This window comes from Orbilia oligospora, assembly GCF_000225545.1.
Source record: "Orbilia oligospora ATCC 24927 unplaced genomic scaffold scaffold00169, whole genome shotgun sequence".
Classification (NCBI taxonomy): domain Eukaryota; kingdom Fungi; phylum Ascomycota; class Orbiliomycetes; order Orbiliales; family Orbiliaceae; genus Orbilia; species Orbilia oligospora.
In genome coordinates, this window is record NW_011645726.1 from 635,815 (window position 1) to 656,754 (window position 20,940).

At 46.5% G+C, this 20,940-nt stretch overlaps 5 protein-coding genes across 5 annotated transcripts; 4 read left to right on the forward strand and 1 right to left on the reverse strand.

Annotated features, from left to right (window-relative positions):
* Positions 1 to 2,152: 2,152 nt before the first annotated feature.
* AOL_s00169g190 (uncharacterized protein) lies at positions 2,153 to 2,785 on the forward strand (the record flags this gene model as incomplete). Its single annotated transcript, XM_011127547.1, has 2 exons — positions 2,153 to 2,451; positions 2,515 to 2,785. The coding sequence occupies 2 exons, from the start codon at positions 2,153 to 2,155 to the stop codon at positions 2,783 to 2,785; spliced, it is 570 nt and encodes a 189-aa protein (XP_011125849.1).
* Positions 2,786 to 3,238: 453 nt separating this feature from the next.
* On the reverse strand, positions 3,239 to 10,131 carry AOL_s00169g191 (uncharacterized protein; the record flags this gene model as incomplete). The annotated part of the gene is made up of 3 exons (XM_011127548.1): positions 3,239 to 3,373; positions 3,463 to 9,527; positions 9,609 to 10,131. 3 exons carry the CDS (start codon positions 10,129 to 10,131, stop codon positions 3,239 to 3,241), a joined length of 6,723 nt encoding a protein of 2,240 aa, XP_011125850.1.
* Positions 10,132 to 11,633: 1,502 nt separating this feature from the next.
* Positions 11,634 to 12,401, forward strand: AOL_s00169g192 (uncharacterized protein; the record flags this gene model as incomplete). The annotated part of the gene is made up of 1 exon (XM_011127549.1): positions 11,634 to 12,401. The coding sequence occupies one exon, from the start codon at positions 11,634 to 11,636 to the stop codon at positions 12,399 to 12,401; it is 768 nt and encodes a 255-aa protein (XP_011125851.1).
* Positions 12,402 to 15,728: 3,327 nt separating this feature from the next.
* Positions 15,729 to 17,740, forward strand: AOL_s00169g193 (uncharacterized protein; the record flags this gene model as incomplete). Its single annotated transcript, XM_011127550.1, has 3 exons — positions 15,729 to 15,794; positions 15,863 to 17,095; positions 17,153 to 17,740. The coding sequence occupies 3 exons, from the start codon at positions 15,729 to 15,731 to the stop codon at positions 17,738 to 17,740; spliced, it is 1,887 nt and encodes a 628-aa protein (XP_011125852.1).
* A 720-nt stretch (positions 17,741 to 18,460) lies between these two features.
* On the forward strand, positions 18,461 to 19,540 carry AOL_s00169g194 (uncharacterized protein; the record flags this gene model as incomplete). The annotated part of the gene is made up of 2 exons (XM_011127551.1): positions 18,461 to 18,907; positions 18,974 to 19,540. 2 exons carry the CDS (start codon positions 18,461 to 18,463, stop codon positions 19,538 to 19,540), a joined length of 1,014 nt encoding a protein of 337 aa, XP_011125853.1.
* Between the last annotated feature and the right edge of the window lie 1,400 nt (positions 19,541 to 20,940).

A 20,940-nucleotide genomic window follows, 5' to 3' on the forward strand; every position in this document is an offset into this window, starting at 1 on the left:
TAGAATACCCCCACACCCTAAGACTCACTATATATGGTCTCATTCTGTATAGAGCTCTCGGTTTGAAGTTCGCTGACCCATTTTTTTTGCCGGTTAGGACTCGGACCTCGCCAAATCATTGGGAATCATAAAAGATGTAAAGATTTAGGTCTTTTACAATTGATACCTAGACGCCCAAAAACTTTGATCCAGACAATAAGACATGTCTGCCACTAATCCTGGCCAGCATGTCCAAAATATATTTTTGCTGGGGAATTGGTATTGCGGGCTATACACCACCTTCGAAGGCTGCGCAAGCCATAGATTCCAAAATATTGTCCGCAACTCCAGGGCCGACCTCTTCGCCAGCGCTCTGACGGATTGTTCTCCTCGAATCCCACAAATTGGGGTTATGGCGCAGTGGTAGCGCGTCCGCTTTGCATGCGGAAGGGCAAGGGTTCGATCCCCTTTGACTCCAATCTTTTTTGGTTCCTCAGGAAATGTATTACTTTTTGGCGGTTCTAATTATTCTTGTGACTGAACTCTCAGGAGTTATAGAAATGAAAGAGAGACAGTATTTACTTCTTTAAACCGCCGGTGTGAGGTCTTCGGAGCTGCTCGGTCATGCTCGTGGTCGGAAGGTTAGTCGTAGAAGCGTTGCTGGTCGTTGCCACCTTCCCGATTGGGCAGTGCGTTTATGGGCCATTGAGTTTATCGGATCTATAAAATCAAATGAAGTTGTAGAAGACCGTCGCTTTAATTTATCATCTAGTCTTCCGAAGATAGAAAGGGTTAGAGTTATTGAATTCACGTGTTCAATTTTTTTTTTGTGTCGCTCAGACCCAGCCCAAGATCATACCATAGCTTCAATAGAGCAACTCTAGAATATATAAAACACCATTGCAGCCTCGGAATCGCAGGCCGATCTTTGGGAGAGTATAAACTGAATAGCCCCTGAAAATAGAATATGTAGACTATGCTTTCAAAGATACCAGTCTAGTATATACGTCGAGAAATTCCTCTGAGTCGAAAATGTTGAAAGAATGAAACGGCGTAGGACCGCAAGAGCCTGTAATGCGTTGATATCAGGAACCAAAAACCCGCGGGTATACCGAGGACTATAACGTAAGTCCTAGTTTTCGTACTCGATCGAGGGGTAAAGAGGAGAAAATTTCGTGAATAAGAACGGGCCACAAGGTCTCGAAAAAAGAAGCTCCCAGGCAAAATGCTTTAACACATACCACGTTCCGAGTGGGTATAGTTACGCCAAACGCCAAAATTTGGTAACACTGACAGCTGGTATCATATCTCAAGCCTTGGAGGTTGGAGCTGCTTAAGAGACATACTAAGGGTCAGCTACTAGAATTCATATCACGAACACCTCTCTTGAGGAATGGTCTCGGACTTACCCATGAAGCTAGGATATGGAGGACCAGGAGCAGAAATACCCGATTGACTGTGTGCAGACATGATATGATAGTAGAGTCAGTATTGAGCGTAATAAAGAACAGATGAATAGATGATGACAAGACCAGAAGCTTCTCGTTACCGAGGAGGGTGTTAGGTAGTAGTTTGTAAAGAGGAGGGTGGGCAAAAACTCAGAGAGCGTTGCAGGCAAAAGACAGAATACCATTGCGATGTTGGATAGGGAAGATATAGCCTTAACTTTGTTGCTATCAACTTCTATATCATTCTGGACTGTAGACAGAGTCGCCACTCTGTTGCCGGCGCAACTGACTCTCCGTAGACGCTGTGAAAAAAAACAACACACCACAACACAAAAATGGATTCATTCAACAACTCAACTCAATCCATTCAGACTCAGGACTACACATAGGCATGTCCACAAAGCGGTTCCAGAGGACATTCAGATAAAACAAAAAGCAATTACGAGATCTGACTTCTTGTCTATATCTTACCCTTCCTCTAGATTATTTCCTCCCTCCCCCTCTTTCCTCACTCCAGCTCAGTTTAGTATGACAAAACTTAACTTCTGCTACCACCCACAAACCCTCACTACGACCAATTACCAACCAACCATTACCATACGGGTACGTTATAATTTCCCTCCGCCATATTTCTCGTGTTAATCTTTTCTGTTGATATACACAAAGCTACCTATCTTCCTATTAACTCATCAAGAATCTGAACTAATAAGATATTACAGCCAACAATGCCTCAAACCACTACCACTACCACTACCCCTACTACTGCTACTGCCACCAACCCCCAATTTCCGACCTTCCATCCGTCCAAGTTCTCTTGGGCGGATGAGGTCGAGGAATGGGAGGAAGCCCAGGCCTCCCAAGAAACCAAGGCCACCAAGAGCCCAACCACCAGGGACTGTGGAACGAATCCACAGTTCCCGGTGGTTGAGGCTGGGAAATTCTCCTGGGCAGAGGAGATGGAGGAGGAGGAGGGGGAAAGCCACTCCTCGGGCAAAGTTGAGTCAGTTCCCGACTCAAAGTGCCAGTAAGTAGCCCGTCAAATGTCCTTTAATATGAATATAAACAACATACTGATATCAGAAAATAGGTACGTCCTTCCCCCCGTCTTGGACGGAGTTTTCTCCGCTCAACAACGGGAGCGGGAGGAACGTGCAGTCACGGTGACCAGTTTTTATGATTGGTTACTCGTGACGCGGCCATGGCTCGGGAACTATCCCGACGATACGCCCGAGGAGTGGAGGAGGAGGATGAAGCGCCACTGGGACCAGCGGCACCTCTTCTTCAACCCGTACACAGGAGCCCCCATCCCATGGCTTGGGAGAAAGATTGTGTGGATGGATGGAGGTCCTGTGGGTTGAGGTACGGGGTGTGAAGTCCCAGTGGCTGCTTCTGGGAACTTTTGCTAGAGGAGGAGGGGGGAGGGGGTAAATAGACTTAGAAATAACAACCCGGCCATTGCGGCCGTTTTCACTGTTTTATACATTCAGGGACAAAGAAAGTAAAGTGTTGTATGATACCCACATATTGTAATTCCAGTTTACTGTTGCCTCGAGGTAAAGGCACGGTACTACAACGCCTCCCAAAACCCATGATATATCCGCCATATACACCCCATTTAACTTCATCCCGCAAATCTACACCCGCTAAGCCCGAAACCTACAACCTGCAAGTCTTATCACACACGATTGTTTAACTATTATGCTTTCAGCACATCTCGAACCTCCTGGCCGTAAAAAAAGGATATAGAAGAGGATCAATTTAATTGAATTACCACCAAGGCCCCCTCAACTAATCTCAATGTACATAAACTTCTAAAACAAAGTACTCGTTGAAGATGAGCTAGAGAAAAACCCTGTATCTCCATTATCGCTCCCAAGCGTAACAGGATCCTCAACCTCAACCTCAACCTTCTTCCCGTCTTTAAACCCAGGCGTTATAAACTCCAGCTATATTGAGTTCTTCCAGTCAGTATATCAACCACCCATAAAAACACTACCAAAGTGAAATTATTTATATATAGGAGTATTGCACTGACCTCAATCCCACGAGATCCCATCCACCTAATTTCATCCGGAAGGCCCTTAGCACAAGGGATTGAAAGCATGATGAGGTTTAAAGTCATCGGTGTAATAAAGTAATAAAGCCCCGGAATACCGCTCGGAATAACCATGTCCTGTATCGGTAAGTTGTTAATTGTGGAGAACTTGTAGTTCTCATCTAACCCCGCCATCACGAGGTCAGGGATAGTAATAGTCGCAGTCCGAGAAATAATATGTCTACGGGACTCATCAAACCGGATCTTCGTTTTACAAATAAGGGGTTTACTCTTCGGTTCTGGATCTTCGGGTACCGCATCTTCTTCGCCTAACACATCAACCATGTTTCCTATCGGTAACAGTTCGTGGGTGGCTTCCGTTTGTGATCCCTCAGGTGACGAGGGCTCTGGCTTTTTACCGGTATACCATGATTCATCATCATTAGCCTCCTGATCAACACCCTCCTCCTTCTTCTTGCCCTTCTGTTTCTTCCTCTTTCTCTTATTTGGTTCCGCTCTAATGGGTGTTGTAACTTCTTGAGCACCTTCACTAGTGGGTATTTCCTGCTCCATTTCTTCACTTCCCTTTAAATCTTCAGCTTTTTGCTTATCCAATGCCTCTTCTTGTGGCGGCTTCTGGGGTATTTCTTCGGGCAACTGGTCGGGCACTTCCTGGGGCGTATCTTGGGTTATCTCTTTTGGTGCCTCTTCAGGCGCTCCAGCGGGTTCCTCTGGTACTTCATCAGTCAAATTCCTTAGCGTCTCGAATAGTTTCTGTGGGACCTCTTCGACGGGCTCTGGAGAAGGCTTTCTACCGAACACTTTAGATCCCTTTTGTACAACTTCCCATGGATCATCTCGAGGCACCTGACTAGGTCTTTGCAAGAAACTGTATTGTGCTTCAGTAGGCGCCTGCCATGGATTCTCAGGAGCCGGCTCAGGAGACGGCTCTTCGGGTTCTTGGTTAAGCGATTCCGAATTAGTTTCTGCCTGTGACCCTTCGTCCCTAGCTTCCTTCCGGCCTTTGTTTCGGTGCTTCTTTCGGGACGCCTTCTTCGGCGGCGGGAGCCAATCTTGGGGCGGATTTAGAGAAAAGTCGCGGGTTGGCTGTTTTCCCGCTTCTCTGGGAACTTCTTTTGGGTCTTCTCGGGGTAGTTCTTCTGGCTCCTCTTGTGGAGTCGCAGACATAGTTTGTGATCCCTCTGAATCCGCTCTTTCGACTCCGACCTGTAACCCATTTTCGGGTTCATCTTGAGTCATCTCTTGCCCCAGCCCTTTAAGCGCTGCTGGCAGAGCTGCCCGTTGTCGCTTTCCAAATAGCTTTCTAAAGGTCTTCTTGGAGATATCTTCCATGAACTGCTTTCCGGTTCCTTCATCCTGCGAGCCTTTTTCCTCACTCTCCTTCTTCGGTGGCGTCTCTTTCACCGCACTCTGCGGTTTTTTCGCTGGGGTTTTGTTTTCTGTATTAATCGTTTTTTGGGTAGTATCTGAGCTCTTCGTCGGCGCAACATTTCTCGCCGACTCAACTTGCTTTTTAGGGACATCCTCCGGAAGCCTTATTGGATTAGTCTTCGTATAATTAACCGTAGCCTTCTTAGGGTTGTATCTCATCTGTGTCATCTTGCTGCCCCAAGAAGCTTGTGCCGGTTGTGCCTGAGGCCCGGGTGGTTTAGTCCTCCATTCTGGTGGCTTTTCTTGGGTGTCTTTCAACTTCTGGGGTTTTTGGCTCTGTGCGAACTTATTTTCCAATCGCTTTTCTGGAGCTATGGCCGTTCTGCCCTCCCGCGCATCTGGCACTCCTTGAGTATCTTCCAACGTCAGGGTTGCCTTACCCTCCATGGCGGCATCTCCCCTTTGAGCCCCTGGGGCTTCAGCAGGTGTATATTTAACCCCCGATCCAGCTACCTTTTGCTGAACAGTTGCGAGCTTCTGATTTGCTTTATCAACTGGGACGGCCGTTTCTAGACTAGAAGTGGTCCCCTCTAACGTTGTGTCCGAGAGGCTTGCCGCAATAGCACTCCATGGTACTGACATCGGCTTTTCTGGCATACCCCTCTTTCTTTGAGGCGGGGGTGCTGGTCTGCTCCCCACCGGTGCGGGGGTCTGGGCCCTGTCAGAGTGTCGTTGCGAAACTTTATTCGGTGTATCCCTTGTAGCATTTGGTCCTGCAGTATTCTGTCTTACAGTTTTCGGCCCCGCAACATTTGAACTCCTAGAGCTCGAAGTCGCGGGGTTCGGCCCCGGAGTTTGTGGTTTCGCGGCATTCGCTCCCGCGGGGTTTGGCCTTTTGACATTCAAATTGGGGTTCGGGCTTGTGGGATTTAGATTCGTAGCACGCGCTTTCGTAGTATTTGCTCCGGCAATATTTGGTCCCCGGGGGCTTGGACTCATGGGATTGGGTTCCAGGGTACCCGATTTCGCGATGTCTGCCCACGTGGGATTTGAACCTGTAACCCCCCCTTGCCCAGTTCCCGATTGCGAAGTACCCGTATTCTTCCACCACTTATTCCGCTCCAACGTCCTCTCCACGCTCCCTGGTTTTGCAACAGTCCCAGAAACCGGAATTTGAGTATTCAATAACGGTTTCGGACTTTCACGAGGTGGTTTCGGGCTATCACTAGGTGGTTTCGGACTATCGTGGGGTGGCACCCGCTTACGTCTCTCACCCCATGTGTCACAGCCCCACCTATCATTCCACGGATTCCTTCTTCTATTTTGTTGTGCTGCCCACAATTTTTGGTATGTGAAGATATTCTTCCAATCCTCTAGTTGGAAGGGCTCCTCAACAATGGTATCTTGTGGGAATGGTCTGAACAGCGGTTGGCATACATTCTTTTTCCTAGGGCTTTGGTCGAAAGTATAGTTGGCCATATTAACTTCGGGAGCCCGGGGTGGCCTGGGATGGAATTCCGGTGGTACAAATGGGGGTTCATCGTCGGTGTCATCAGCCCAATCATACTTATCATCATTTATAACCTCTTGCCTTTGCTGGTCTCCTTGGTCTCGCTGGTCTCCTTGGCTTTGCTGGTCTCCTCGGTCTTGTTGGTCTCCTTGGCATTGCTGGTCTTCCTGATTTTGATGGTCTTCTTGGTTTTGCTGATCATCGTCAGTGCAGTCTGTCCAATCTTCATCGTCATCCACTGTAACGGAGATTATCTCCTCTCGGTCTTCGTCGTCTCTTGGAATACCTGGTAAACCTCGCTCATTCAAAGGCGTCCCTGTAACCGCTCTATGTATATGGCTATCTAGAAACTTAGACGGGGCTTTTCCAGCAGTTTTCGACCTGTCAAAGTTTTCCTTTTGTCCCCAGTAGTAAAAATCTCCTCTACGATAGATATGTCCCGGAAGGTCGTCCTCGATCAGCCGTGGCTCGTCATCTCCCAAGATATCGAACTTTAAAATCTCAAGTGGAGGTTCTTCCAGGTCGTCGCCGAGAATATCTAGCGTCAGGAAGCTCAAATCAAACTCCTCCAATGGCTCCCCGTACGCTCTCCCTTTACCAGTATCGGGAATTTTCACGTACGCGGTTGTATCCCTCCCCTCTTGTAGATTTCCACCTTTGGGCACCCTATCGAAATCTGCCGGTCTAGATGGAGATGCAGTAATAGGTATCGGAGCCGCATTCAAGCGCACAGGACTATTCACTAAATCCTGCTGTCGAGCTCCTGCATTAGTATCAGCATCACCCAACAGACTATCATGTGAATGCCTCAAATCCTGAACGTCCTGCCCCAAATTATTTAGATCTTGGCTCCTGGCTTGCACCGTTGAAAACCGCTTAGATTCCTCGTCGACGGTACGGTCAACACCTTTTCCTTTGGGCCCTCGACTTAGAACATTTCGGCCGAAGTGTGCCCAGCCGAAGCTTCGAGGCCCTTTAAATTCCCTAGGTGCAGGTTTCCACGCTTCAGGTAGGGAAGTATTGACGACCTGTTTCGTGTCCGTCGGCTTTTTATTCTCATTCGTATGCGGCCTCCGCTTTTGGCTTGCCTGTTTTTCGTTCCTGTCATCTAGATCGTCCCCCACTTCTGAATCATCCGCCCCATCGAGCCCGAGTCTAAAAGTTCTTGAACCATGACCACCTTGAAACTGCAGGCGTATCTCAATGCTTGAAGCCCCAGCTGAAATTGTCTGAGTCGTTTCTGTTTGGTTGTCCTCGCCCAACTCCTCCTGTAGCAGGCGCAAATCAAATCCCTGGCGAGTTCGTAAGAAGATTGATCTTTCATCAGAATAACCTCCCATGTATACAAGATTTGCAGTTCTCTCGGTTTCTGTATCGTTCCCACCAGCTGCTTCATCGTCACCCTCTTTTACAGGCCCTTCCTCTTTTACCGCCCCTTCATCTTTAAGGTCAACAATGTTATCTTTCTCACCCTTCGACTCGTCATCCTGCTCATCTTTTATCCCCTTATTTTCCTCGTCTTTCGCTCTCTGGCTTTCTTCATTGCCATCATTTAGAACCTCCACACCCTCAACACTAGCCTGTTTCCCACCCTGAGTCTTACTCTTCTTTTTCTTCTTCTTCCGATTTCTTTTATTGTCCTTGGACGTCCTATCCTCCACCAAAACTGGAAAACTTCTAGAAAAGCACATAACATCTTTCTCATTATTCTCGTGCAAAACGCCACTCTGCAAAACAACCGGTTCTATACTGCGATCAAACCCATTAACCAGCAAAACATCATAACTCACCTCTTTTAACCCAAACTCCTGTAACCCCAACCCCGTTAAAAATGATAACGCAATCCACCCTTTCGGTAGGTAGAAAAATCCATCCCTCACACATTTCAAAATCGGCGCACCTGTGTATACGTGGAAATTGTTTTCAGCCCTAGGGTATTTTTTCCACCCATCCGGTTCCATAAGCGTTCCGTGTGAGACCCTTAGGTTGCGGTACCTATGGCCCTTACACTCTTCCCCCTTCCAAAGATGCGAAAGCCGAACTTCGAATAGAGGGTCCAAATTCCTGGATCGCTCAAGGCGTCTCAGATTTCGGATCTGGTCATCGAGCTCCCGGAAGATGGTGTTTGGAACGAAGATCGTAATACACACGAGGCGTTTTTCCATCTTTACATCCACCTCTTCACCATTGCACTGCCATACTTTCTCTGGTGCAAGTCCGTGTATATGTTGGTGAACCCAGAATTCATCATTGCGTGCCAAATCAGGTGGTACCGCGGCAAGAACATCTCGGCCCAGTTTACTCCAATCCAAGCGACCAGCGCACTGGCTTCTTAGGCAGTACATCATCAGGGAGAAAGTGGCGGCGGAATTCTTCCAATCCTTTAAAAGGTGTGTCTCAAACATCGAGTTCCAAATATTGATCACTACTCCTAAAATCTCGTCGTATTCAAAATCAAGCCTCGCATGATTGGCTCGAAGGTCGATATTCCAAGTACCCGGATCCGTGAATGCATACCGTCCGTTTTGGAATATCCGAATATCAGTAGTCCCAAATATTTGCGAGAGTTCCAGGTAATTTCGATCTTCTAGCGAAAGTACACGGAAGCCGAGAAGTGTGCAAATAGTATCTTCGTCGACGCCAAACAGCTCGTGAGCGGGAGCGTACCCTTCATCTGTCTGTACGATGTTGCTCTCCGTGATTACCAATCCGCCCGGACTCTCAAGGGCGGGCGCCGCCCCTAAAAGAAGGTTCCAGATCCCAGTATTATATGCAACGTACCTCGCGTCTATAGATGTATAAGTCAAATTTTCTGGGCCATCGAACTCTGCACCATCGCAATTGGGGCTATATATCTCCTGAATAATCTTGCAGGTCGCAAAAGCCGAGTTCGGAGGATATAGCATTCGGACTTCGTGTAAATACTCCATTGGGTCAGAGAAGATAACTGAGATATGAACCATCTTGTAAGAGGATGCAGTACGTAAAAAACTTCCCCAATTAATGAATTCAGCCGTACAAGCCCCGAGCAGCTCTTGCATTTGCACTTCATAGCATTTTAAATTGCTATACTTAAGGGTTCCCGATGCCTCTGAGTCCTCCTTTTTCACATACTCATTATGAATATCAACATAGCTTTTGAAGGCCAGGATTGGGTTCATTCCTAAACGTACGCACGTTTTATCATATTAGCGTCATTCACTCACAGTACAGATGAGAATGATAAATTGGAGACTCTGCTTACTAAAGTCAGCACGCTTGCAGTCCCCATAAGGCGTTAACAAAAACAACAGATTCACGTCTGCTTCGCCATCGGGAACTGATGAGCCGAGTCTTCCTTGATTCCAATAATCCTGCATTAGTCGGCTCAGCGCCCATTCTAACTTTACTTGAGTGTCATTCTGTGCCCAACTGAATTGGGCAAAGTACTCCATCCATGACGCATCTGTCTTAGCTTGACCCTTAATTTGCTCCCACATCTTGTTTTTTATCTTGGCCTTCAGCTCGTGGTCGAGGATTATACCTTCGTATCTTTTAAGAATCCGGTTGAGTTCTTTGAGTGTTGCGAGGGACCCAATTCGGATAACTTCAGAGAGAATATAGGACTTCCAGTTCTCCAGGCTATTCGTTGCTTTACTCAAGATGTGGATATGGTATTGAAGGATTTGCGAAGACTGTAAACGTATAACCGGGTTGAAATAAATATCCCACATTGCACTACGCGGGCTGTCTTTGAAGGAACCGTCATGTAGCAATGCATGAATCATGATTAAATCGCGCGCTTTGAATTGAATTTCCCCTTGTGTCAACTATGTATTTCAACTAAGTGCCTCAATGGGGATGGGCTAAAAGTCTTACCAAGTTTGTACGGGTCTTGGTTGCATAATGTGAAATTAAGTGTTGGCCTCTCCGCTTTCTTCTTTATGCCTATTCAAGATAAAGTTTATGAACAATACAAGTGGCGACCAAGCTATCAGAACTAAAAAGATAAATACCTTTTCCGAGTTCCTTCACTGTTGTCAGAACGGTATGTAAAATATCGAGGAGGCTGCCTTCTAAAAGAAGAGCATTAAGATACTTTCCCGGCCGAATAGTCTCGTAGAAGTTCAGAGGAAACATAGTCGCGAAAGGCCGCCAACTGTCGAAGCCTCGATATGATACTGGAGAGGCCATATCTTTAAGGTACCTTGGGCGATATTCTTGGGCGGTATATACAGAGAGTGCTTGATTAAGAGGATATGGTCATGATCGATAGGGCTCGGGATCCGGACAGTCAGTCAATGAACGATGAAGTGGAGATCATAACCTTGAAATCTTACTAAACGAACAGTTCCTAGGCTATTCTGGATTTATGGTCGAGTTCCATGGCAGCGGTACGGGATTTACTGTTGATCCTGTTGACCTGGCGACATAGTTCGCTCCTAAATCCTCTGACTATTACTATAATTCACACCCGAGACGAGACTCTATGGTCTCGACCCGTATTAAAAGGTAACGCCCCAAAGGTAGTAGCGGATTCATATTCTCTTGAGCTGTACAATGATACGATAATGTGGAAAATCACTGCCCAGAATCCGAAACTATCGCAGGCTTCTCGTCTGTTGTCGCTAAAGGCTTGGCAGAGGGTGTTGCAATTGTTTTTGAGAACTAAAAGGGAAAGAAATGCAAAGATCTTGGCATACACTAGATCACAAAAGGTTATGTCTGTTCTAGCCCGATTTGTCTAATTGCCTCTTTCGGCAATTGTTTATTGTCTCGTATCCAGACCTGGAAAATCGATCGCGCTGTGCTTTGATCAGGTATTCTGAAGAAGGAATTAGATATTCGAGGAACATTGACGTTACGGATGAGATATTTCACTAGATCGAATCTTATCGCCCAATCTATATGCGTTTCATTTGCAAGGACTTCCGCAGATTCTGCGCATCAATATAACACGACGTCGAGATCTACAAAACCCGTCTACAACAAATGCTCAAACGAGCTGATGATACCAAAAAAAATAAGCTGACTAGATTGGAGAACCAGCTCGTGGAAGCCGCCTACCTTCTGATACACAACTCTACTTTTGCAAAAAAATATAAATATGCCGGCCGAAAATACTAACCAGTAGGCTGAGCTATAGCTAGGAAACTCAAGGCATCCTCGAGCCTCGACCGAAAGTTCAGAAAACCACCTTTCTGGACAATCCCTCCCCCCTTAAAACTTTCAAACCCATTTCGAAAGACCTTTCAAAACCTTGAGCAATATCTAACAGACATTCGCAAAGATGATCAAATACGGTGAGAGCTCAAGTGGCCCGGCAGTTTACCAAACAGAGGGTCAGAGACAATGCAGCAACCTCAGTCTTCCCACCACCGAAGATAGCAGCTACAGAAACTCCACAGAACTTCAGTTCCTCACTTTAAGACCTCCTCCTAACAACCAAATCCTAAAGTTACGCAATCCTCCCGAGGCCGAAGGCAAAGGGAAGCAACCCGTGAGAAATTGGGACGTACCAAGGAGCGACACCGACGTCGAATACCAGGGAAACAACTACAACCCCACTTCAATAGATAAGAGTGGTAGTACCGACGGTTTCTCGACATCAAACAGTTGGTTTTCAATGTTCAAAAGTCCCGTCGTCAGAGAGGCTGACCGGTTGTTCACTTGGAGAGTCAACTGTTGTATTATCCCCGTAGCCGGGTTTTCGTCACTTGCACAGGTTACATGTTTGCCCTTTTTACTGGTATACACTCTTGTAGACAAACCAGACGCCAGAAAGGCTTTCAATACTTCTGTCGCTGGTACCATCTTAGGGGGTGTGATCTTGGTAGTCTTGGGATTCAAGAGGGCTTTATTCTGGTTAAAGAAGGTTGATAAACAAGAAGGTGCAACCAAGTCCAGATGGGAGATATTTATGGTTTTGAATTCTCTTATTAGTTTTGTATGGTTGTGGTGCCTGTATTTCCTCCTTGGGCTCAGAACTACGGCAGAGAAGGCGATTAGCAGGAGCGATATCAACCATCTCGACCCCGAACAGATCATGAAACCCTGAGCCACATTTCAGATAAAGACTCCCCAACGTGAACTTGAATCGTCATGCTCTTTACAATTTTCTTTCTTTTGTTCTTGTTTAGTTGGTTCGCATTGGTCTTTGGGACGCTTTGAAACGAGTTCATGTACTATATCTGTATCTGCGGATTATCTCGCCCTGTCGCGCGAAAGCTTGACACCGAGATTCTTGCGGCTCATGATTTATGGACCTGAAATGTATCTTTATGTTATCTTAGCGCGCGAATGGTTGATTTAGTTCCTTAAACTTCCCTTTTCGCTGCGATTGTCTTTAGTCTGCCTTACTTTTATTTCAGATATCCGGATATCCCAAGTGTAGTGTTGTATATAGAGCTCCTAAGAAGTTCAGAACAGTGAATTAGCATGGCTCAACCTCCTCAGTTCATCACATTTAGCTAGATGATAGATCTATGAATAGGTAGATAGGACGAAGTGTACTTTCCTAACATATGGGCGATGTCTCCGATTCTCAAAGATAGATATGGCTGCTGCTCATAGCAATACTGCCAACTGCCTAAGATCCTTGATAGGTAAGTCGTCGTTGTTACACCACTATATTCAATTTAAATCTAATACAAGACCCTATATACCAAAAAACAGTATTTTATGACGTCATAGTTGGCTCTGATGAATATCTTTGCGTTGACTTCAATTTGTTTCTTACCTAGTTACCGGGTTTTAATTTTCTTTCTTAGTAGTTACGCGCGGGGTTCGTATTATGTTGTCCATGAGACCGCCTACTTAAATTGTCTGGTCCACCAATTCCAGCACGCGTCTCCTTCTAAAACCCCTCGTCCGTCCAACAAACCTCCCACAGCACGTTTCACCAGACCTACTCATCACACCTCCGCATGAACCTACCCACTGCTCCATCGTCAATCTGTCGGACTTCATTCTATATACGGGCTACCACTGGATCCTCTATCACGTAAGTTAAAATTTTATCGCGTTCATGGTTTGACGCGAACCCGTACCCTTCCACATGAGATGCTTACATGGAATTCCCACCGCCTCTCTAGATGATACTTGGGGGGTATAACCCAAAGGTGAAGTTTATCTCAAAACCAGAGCATACGGCCTCGGCAAGCGTAGCCGATTCCCTCAACGAATTGGCCGGCTACACAGCGCAGCATGAACCAGAATTCGCTCGTTTAACCAGTGATTGATTTTTATCTAATGGAGTTTAATACATCTAGTCTCCGCAGCGTACAGCCGTTAATCTAGGTCTTCGAGAGACCTCCGATGACGAGCCAGTGGATCGTCTTGCTGGCTCCGGCCACTTAATTTATTGAGCCCAGAGCTTGAGGAGCTGCCCCAACACCGCCATAACTGTTGACGGACATTAATCCAAAAGAAGCTCAAGGTGCGACCCGGCTTTGGACAGTACACCACGAAACTCACGGGGTCCGCCCTAGTCTATACGATTTCCCTGTCACCAGCGGAGCAGGTCGCGGTTGTGCGGCTATATGTTCTCGCTAGAGCCCTCTGAACTCTTCGGGGTCCGCCCCTTTCCTCTACTCCACGGTATGGCTGCCCCCTGCAGCTCAATCGGGGTCCGCCCCGAGAGTGCACTATCTTGTTTGTGCTCAAGTAACAATATCGCTCCGCCCATGGGAGAAATATCAAGCTCACTTTATTGCAACTCGAGATCCGCCTCCGGTACAGTAAACGGCAACGTCGAGTTCTGTTGAAGAGGGAACTTCGTTAGTGAAAGGCATAGCAGATTGGCATTGGGTTAAACTATTTCCAATAGGGACGCCCTGTTCCAGCGGTTCGGGATGTTTTGAAATCTCAATGAAAGACAAAAAGAACTATTAACAGCACTCCAACCCTTATACTGGGGGTGCCGGGCGATGAACCATGTCCACAGAGTATATGGCGCTGAAATTCACCCTACTCGTTCAAAATCAATCAGAGGACGCAACAGGCTCGTGCGAAGGCTCCGGCCGAGCTTAAAGTTATGCGTCCTCAGAATATCTGAGTCCGACGCATGACTCTTGGGTGCAGCCGTACCCACCAACTTTCTAAGGCCGAATCAATGTGGCTTATACACACAGCGCTTCAAGGTTGAACATCTCGTTTTGGTTTTGGCTACATAGTTGGAGTACCAAAAATATTACAAGGAGACTGATATAGGACGGGAGACTCGTGGGGTCTAAGTTCGTGTAATTACACATACGCAGCAGATTATTATTTTTACTTTAAGGGTGGTTAACCTAGCGTCTATCTTCACATAGAGATTACTGCGTTCTCCGGCAGGTCCATAGGTATTCTACCCGGCCCTTGCCTCGTTTCAGCATGCATTTCTCACTGATTTAATATAATAGAACTAAGCCTTCATCCAGAACCATTATCACGGACGTTACAATTTGAAATCAAAAAGCGATTGCGGTTTGAATCAGGTCAGCGAAGCGGGAGGGGCGGGTCCTTGAAGGGCGGGAGCATCTGATTCGCTAATAGCTCCTGAGCTGAAAGCATCAAAATTAATTCAACTCTGCATTTATAATATCGTGCAACGGGAACTATATATAGATCAAAGCTCACAAACACGATCAAGAATCTAAGATATATCAAACTTCGTAATTGCGATCTAGGCCGAAGTTCATAATCACGATAAAATGTTACTCTCGAGCCTTTTAATATCAATATTGACATCGTAAAAGTACATGGCGTCTGGGCACGGAGCACCGGAAATGTAACTTCTGCATCACTGATTCGACCATCCTTCAGCTAAGCCAGAATGTTTTTTTGGGTCCGTTCCTGCCGATCGTAGAGCTAGGTGCATTTCGTTTAGGTCGTCGAGCGGCACAGCTGCAGTCTACATGTCCAATGCAAGGCCAAGCCCGCAAAATTACTGGTTCAAAATACCACACAATAAAAGTGTTGTCAGGTGGGTCCTCTTGGCGCATGAAGCATGTGCAACCGTAACCGCCCACACCTTTCCTGATATCGAATCATGTGCGGACAGCTGACCTCAGTCTGACCAACGAGAAAGAGCAATCAACGAATTCCAAAGGCTGAAGGGCTGTGGGTAAGATTCTACGTCAGAGGCGGGTTGGAGATGTTCCAATGGGTCGCGATGGTGGGGTCGTTGTTGCCAGGTTGAAAAGGACTTGCTGGTGTCTTGAGTAACCCCTCTTCAACTCTAGCTTACTCCGTCGACGGATCCAGACTTCTTTTTACTCTGCACATCTGTTCACTGATCACCAACTTCGAAGTCAGCGGCCTTAAAAAGCTCGAAACGTGAACAGTGTTGTCAAGTTCGGTACAATTGTTCAATACTGAACCGGGTTAAGCGGCATATGCAAACATGGCGAGCCTTCCATTGTCCCTCGGAACGCTTCCGCTCGACATACTAACCTATCTGATTTATGATGTACGTTTCCTTACCAAAAACTATCTGATGAAAGAGTAGCTAACAAATTCGAATATTCATTTATATAGTGCGTCGACGACGAAGGTACCCTTTACGCTCTTAGCCTTACCTGTCGCGTTCTCCGAAGCGTTGCTTTTAGGCGGATATGCTCGGAAAAGGTTGCGATAAACCTTAACCTGCCCGGATATGCAGAAATATGTCAGGAGAATTCACTTACAACCCTTCTAAAGTCGGATGAATATCGGTCGGTCGGCTTGACCAAGCAGCTGTGGGTTAATATCAACAGCCTTGAGTGCCGAAGCCTCATTCACTTAGAGAATTACGATCGTTTCATCAGGGATGCTGGAGGGATAGTGGAACGATGCCCCGCTGTCGAAACAGCTACTGTGAGGGAGTGTTCTGGCATGAACAAAAATGACATCTTGGATGTCATTCACTGGTCGAACAAGGTGGTGAAGCTCCCGAGGCTAAGATTTTTATTTATCGATTCTTCGGAAAGACGCCACTTTAGATCACAGCCGGATGACCAGCATATAGCTCGCATCGAGGGACTACATCAGGAAAAGCGACATTTGAATAGTCTAGAATGTCTATCGGTTCAGAATTGCTTCAGTGGAATATTCTCTGACGATTTTTCACCCCAGAGCTTGTTTATTCAAAACACAATCGTTGACAATATCGATTCTCTGAACCGGCTATGGTTTCATGGAGCTGAGCTTCGGGAGGCCCTGAAGGAGATGCCAACGGCTTCTTTGGCTAATATGCGTTTGAAATCGCTAAGCATCCGCTTACTCCCAACCCATAGCGACCTTATCAGAGTCTTCGGTTTGTGCCCAAGAGACGATCGACGGCAAAGTGGTGTTATAGCAAATAAAGATGCAATGACGGGGCTCGAGCACTTATATCTTTCGGATGGTAACTTCATGGCAGAAGGGGAATTAGAGTTGCTCCCGTATCTCTACACGCCAATTCTAAAATCACTTCAAGTCGGTGTTGGGGTTTTTCAACCTGAGGGAAGCCCAGAAGGCCTGCCAAGGCCTTTTGAGGACTATTTAGGGTCACTCTCATCGCTTGAAAGGTTCGGGACATCTGGGGCAACGATGATCCCAAAGGCTTCGTACTTGACACTACTAGATCGGGTTGTGGCATCGCAGCCCGGTTTTAAATCTCTCGCGGTGTGGAATAGCTGGTATGCGTTTGGTTTGCTGTTTCCAGGCGAACTCCTGAAAACAACGATGTACACATCCTTGGAAAGGGTAGAAATCGCATCGAAATTTGAATGTGCAGATGAAGGATTATTTGTACGTATACCCCTTGAAAATAGACATTCCAGCTGCTGACACACCTTTTTATCATAGAGAGCACTAGGATCTGTATTCCGCGCGTATTCAGGCTCCAATTCTTCACTCAAAACATTATCTTTCGGGCAAAGTTTTGCGGAGAAACAGTATTTCGGCGCCCGCGAAATTTGCACTATTGTGTCCAGCATTCTTTACGTTCATCAGAGGCGCCGTTGCCCCGATACCCCATTTCTACTCGATCATAATGAGTCGCAGAGTTCGCCTTTAGTGGAAACGCCGGCTAGGCGAATTCTCTTTGATGCGATTTCCGGGAAAAGGAGTTGGCGTAGACCGTTCATCTACAAAGCAAGCTACCGGAATGCTGTTGAGAGTTATCTCCATTCATTCGTATCGACGCTGCCGCCTGGAAAGAACCAATGGAATACAAAGCTATCCGACTGGGACACTTATAGCCAATGCAACAAAGCGACAGCATCGAATGGAATATATGAAGCTATTATGGCCGAGCTTCCCGAGGGATTTAAACGATTGGAGTTAGATTGGAGGGCGGAACGCGCTGGTGGAAAGTGGCCGAAAGATATAAAAGAATGGAGGTTTGTATGGGAAAAGACGGAAGCGGGTTGGGAACTTGTGGAGTCGTCTTGAAGATGGAGCTTTGATTCCGTATTGTGGTTTGGAGGCTGGCCCGGGGTGGTTCGTGGTGTTTTGTGATGACTTTGTGTCGGGAGTTATTTCGGGATCATGATTATTAGTATTGGATTTTAGAACGCAACATGAAGGATATGGCGATATCGGCACTTTTGAAGATTGAAATAACGTTTATGGAATCTAGCCACATTGAGGTACCCTGAACCATGAAAGAGCCTTGCCACCGCGTCTTTTTCTGTCTTTCGTCCCGAGCCCCATGTCCATGTCCATCATTTCCAAGATGCGTTGTAGATGTTACTTTCAGCTACCCCGCAACGGACTCGAGTCACTACCAATGCCGTGGCCGAAACTCGCCAACCTTGAGGGGTGTCGTCTCGATGTGGTTAAAAGGTTTTTGAAAAGTGGAGCTTCGCCCAAAACGGTGCACGACACGACAGGCCCGAGACCCGAGCCCACGACACGACGGATCCCGCCGAAGCATGGTTACCGAGAAGAGCAGAATGCCGAAGCGAACCCGAGCTCGGTTCCACAGCATCGAAAGTGGACACACCCCCTCCCTCCCGTAGACATTGATCCTGTACAGTAGGATATAATATCGGTCGGAAAGCTGCTTTTCATTCGCATTCATTGATTGTGGAAATTCCCGCAGGCCAACCTTTTATCCAAAAAGCCCCGAGTACTTGTTTATTTCTATTTCAAAAGGAAGAATCCGCAGCAATGGCGACCCCACCCCCAGATGGCGTTTATGTCCCCGTCCCCACTTTCTTCCAGCCCTTCGACAAGTCCGCATACAAACAACCACTCGACCTCACTGCTCAAACTGAGCATACCCTTTTCCTCGCCAATGCTGGAATCACGGGTTTGGTCCTTTGTGGGTCGACTGGTGAAGCCGTACACTTGACGCCTGGAGAACGCGCTGAGCTTATCAGGTCCCAAAAGACTGCGCTGGTAGAGGGAGGGTTCAGCAATGTAGTCATTATGGCTGGGACGGCTAGTCAAAATATCGACGAGACTATCGGAATCATTGCGGAGAGCAAAGAGGCTGGCGCCGACTATGCGCTCGTTTTGACACCTAGTTATTTTGCGACTGCAGGGGGTTATAGTGAGGAAGGGCTGAGGAATTGGTTTACTGCAGTGGCGGAACATAGTATTTTACCAGTTTTGGTGAGTTTACATTGTCAAAAGCCATATATTTTGCGGGCGGCAAAGGTGCTAATGGTCATTAAATAGGTTTATAACTACCCAGCTGTCACGAATAACCTCCAGCTTTCGCTATCGCTAATGAAGCACCTTGCGAGTCATCCAAATATAGTAGGCTGCAAGTTATCGCATGGGAATATATCGCACCACTTGATCTTATCGTCGACAAAAGAGATCAATCACGATAAATTTAGAGTATACACCGGTCTCGGACAACAACTACTCCCACTTCTCCTATCCGGCCCTGGCGCTGCAGGCGCGATCGATGGAACGGCAGCTTATTTCCCAAAGACTTTGTTAAGGATTTGGAACCTATCGAAGAAAATCTCTGCAGCGAATGGAAATGTGACGAAGGAGGAGTGGGAAGAGGTTCATGCTTTGCAATGTGCTTATAGCGAAGTCGAGGAGTGGGTTGTTAAGTTTGGGACTATTGGAATCAAAGAGGCGGTTAAGAAGGTGCTTGGTATTTCCGTCGGACAGGATGGTGGAAGACTACCTTTTTGCGAAGGAGCTAGCGGTGGTGGCGGGCCCGCGAAGCAGTGGGAGAACTTCAGAGGGGCCTTTGAAGCAGTACAGGACTTTGAGGGCAAGTTGTAATTATGGTCTTGGGCTCCTTTTGGAAGTGTATATATGTCTTGAGGTCTATCTACCAGCCCCAGTCCCAAAGTTGGACTAGGACGCACTTTCACTACCACCCCGTGACTAGCGTGGCGTGTATTAGATTAGATAAGGCCCCCACACATATATCACCAATTCGGTCAGCTCGCCACGTTGGGCTGTCATTTGCCCCGTAGCTGTGCATTCCTGACAGAACATGTCCCTTCTAATTGTTTCAAGATAAATCAAGATCCTATTCAGGCGTGAAATTGCCGAGTCCAAGTTACGTCTAAGTAAGTTTTAGAATTCTTTGGTCTTGGGAATGTGGACCATTAAAATAATGTAATTGGTTGCATGTGCTAGTCTATTAATATATTGGTTTTAATAATCCATATGACATTAGTGTTTTGATCTCTTGGTGATGCGTGAAGGCCGGGAATATTTAAATGTACTAGTAATCATTAGGAGGTCGATGAAGCTTTCCACTAGTGCTATCAATCGCCTGCACGTACATTTGATGAATTTAAAGCTCTGACTACAGAATAACAGCTTCGCTAAGCTCTAGAATATCAGAATCAGTGTTTTCCTCTTACGCTGGAGTATAAGCCAACGTATCGCATATGTGTATTTTGATTGAGTGCCGGTAGCGGCGCTCTTCAACCTTTCAAAAATGTGGGTCGACCTGAAGGTTGGCCTTGTCGTTCAATTTCGAAGAAGTTGTGATAGTACCATCCGCGGCAGTCGATGTGATTATATGAAGACACTGTATGTCATATGTAAGCATTTCAATGCGGTATTCACTGTCCGATTGCGCGATATCGATCTAGAACTTTCTTGGCCTCGTTCTCAGACGTCACGTGCACAAGGGAGGTATCAAGTTGTTAGATCTATACATGATTGGTATTGGCTATATATAATACCTGGTAACAAGGCTATATACCAGCAGTTCCCGATCAAATATTATCCCTTTGAGGTAGGCTTTCTGGCCTGGATGTTAATATAGTCGCATAAGAGACCGCTCTTCGGAAAATGCTTATTTTCAATCGCTGAAGACCTCTGCAAACCTTAACTTCTGGAAGTAGGGTGAATTGATGCTGAATGTTAAGATGATTTTCGGGATCTAGGATCTCAAATTTGTCAGTGGGCCTAGACTCGAGTTAATATAGGTACTGCTGTAGTTTCTTGAGTTCGTGGTTTCCCTAGATAAGCACCTATCTTTATGAAATTAGATATGACTAGTCGATTATACACTTATATATCCTGTAGGATGCATCGATGATGGTTTGCCTAATAGAAGGCTTAAGAGTACAGGAGTACTAGGATTGTATACATATACACGTAGTAAGGCTTTTCCTCAAGTCTGGGGGCCGTACGTAGAAATACCTGTATCCTGTACAGGA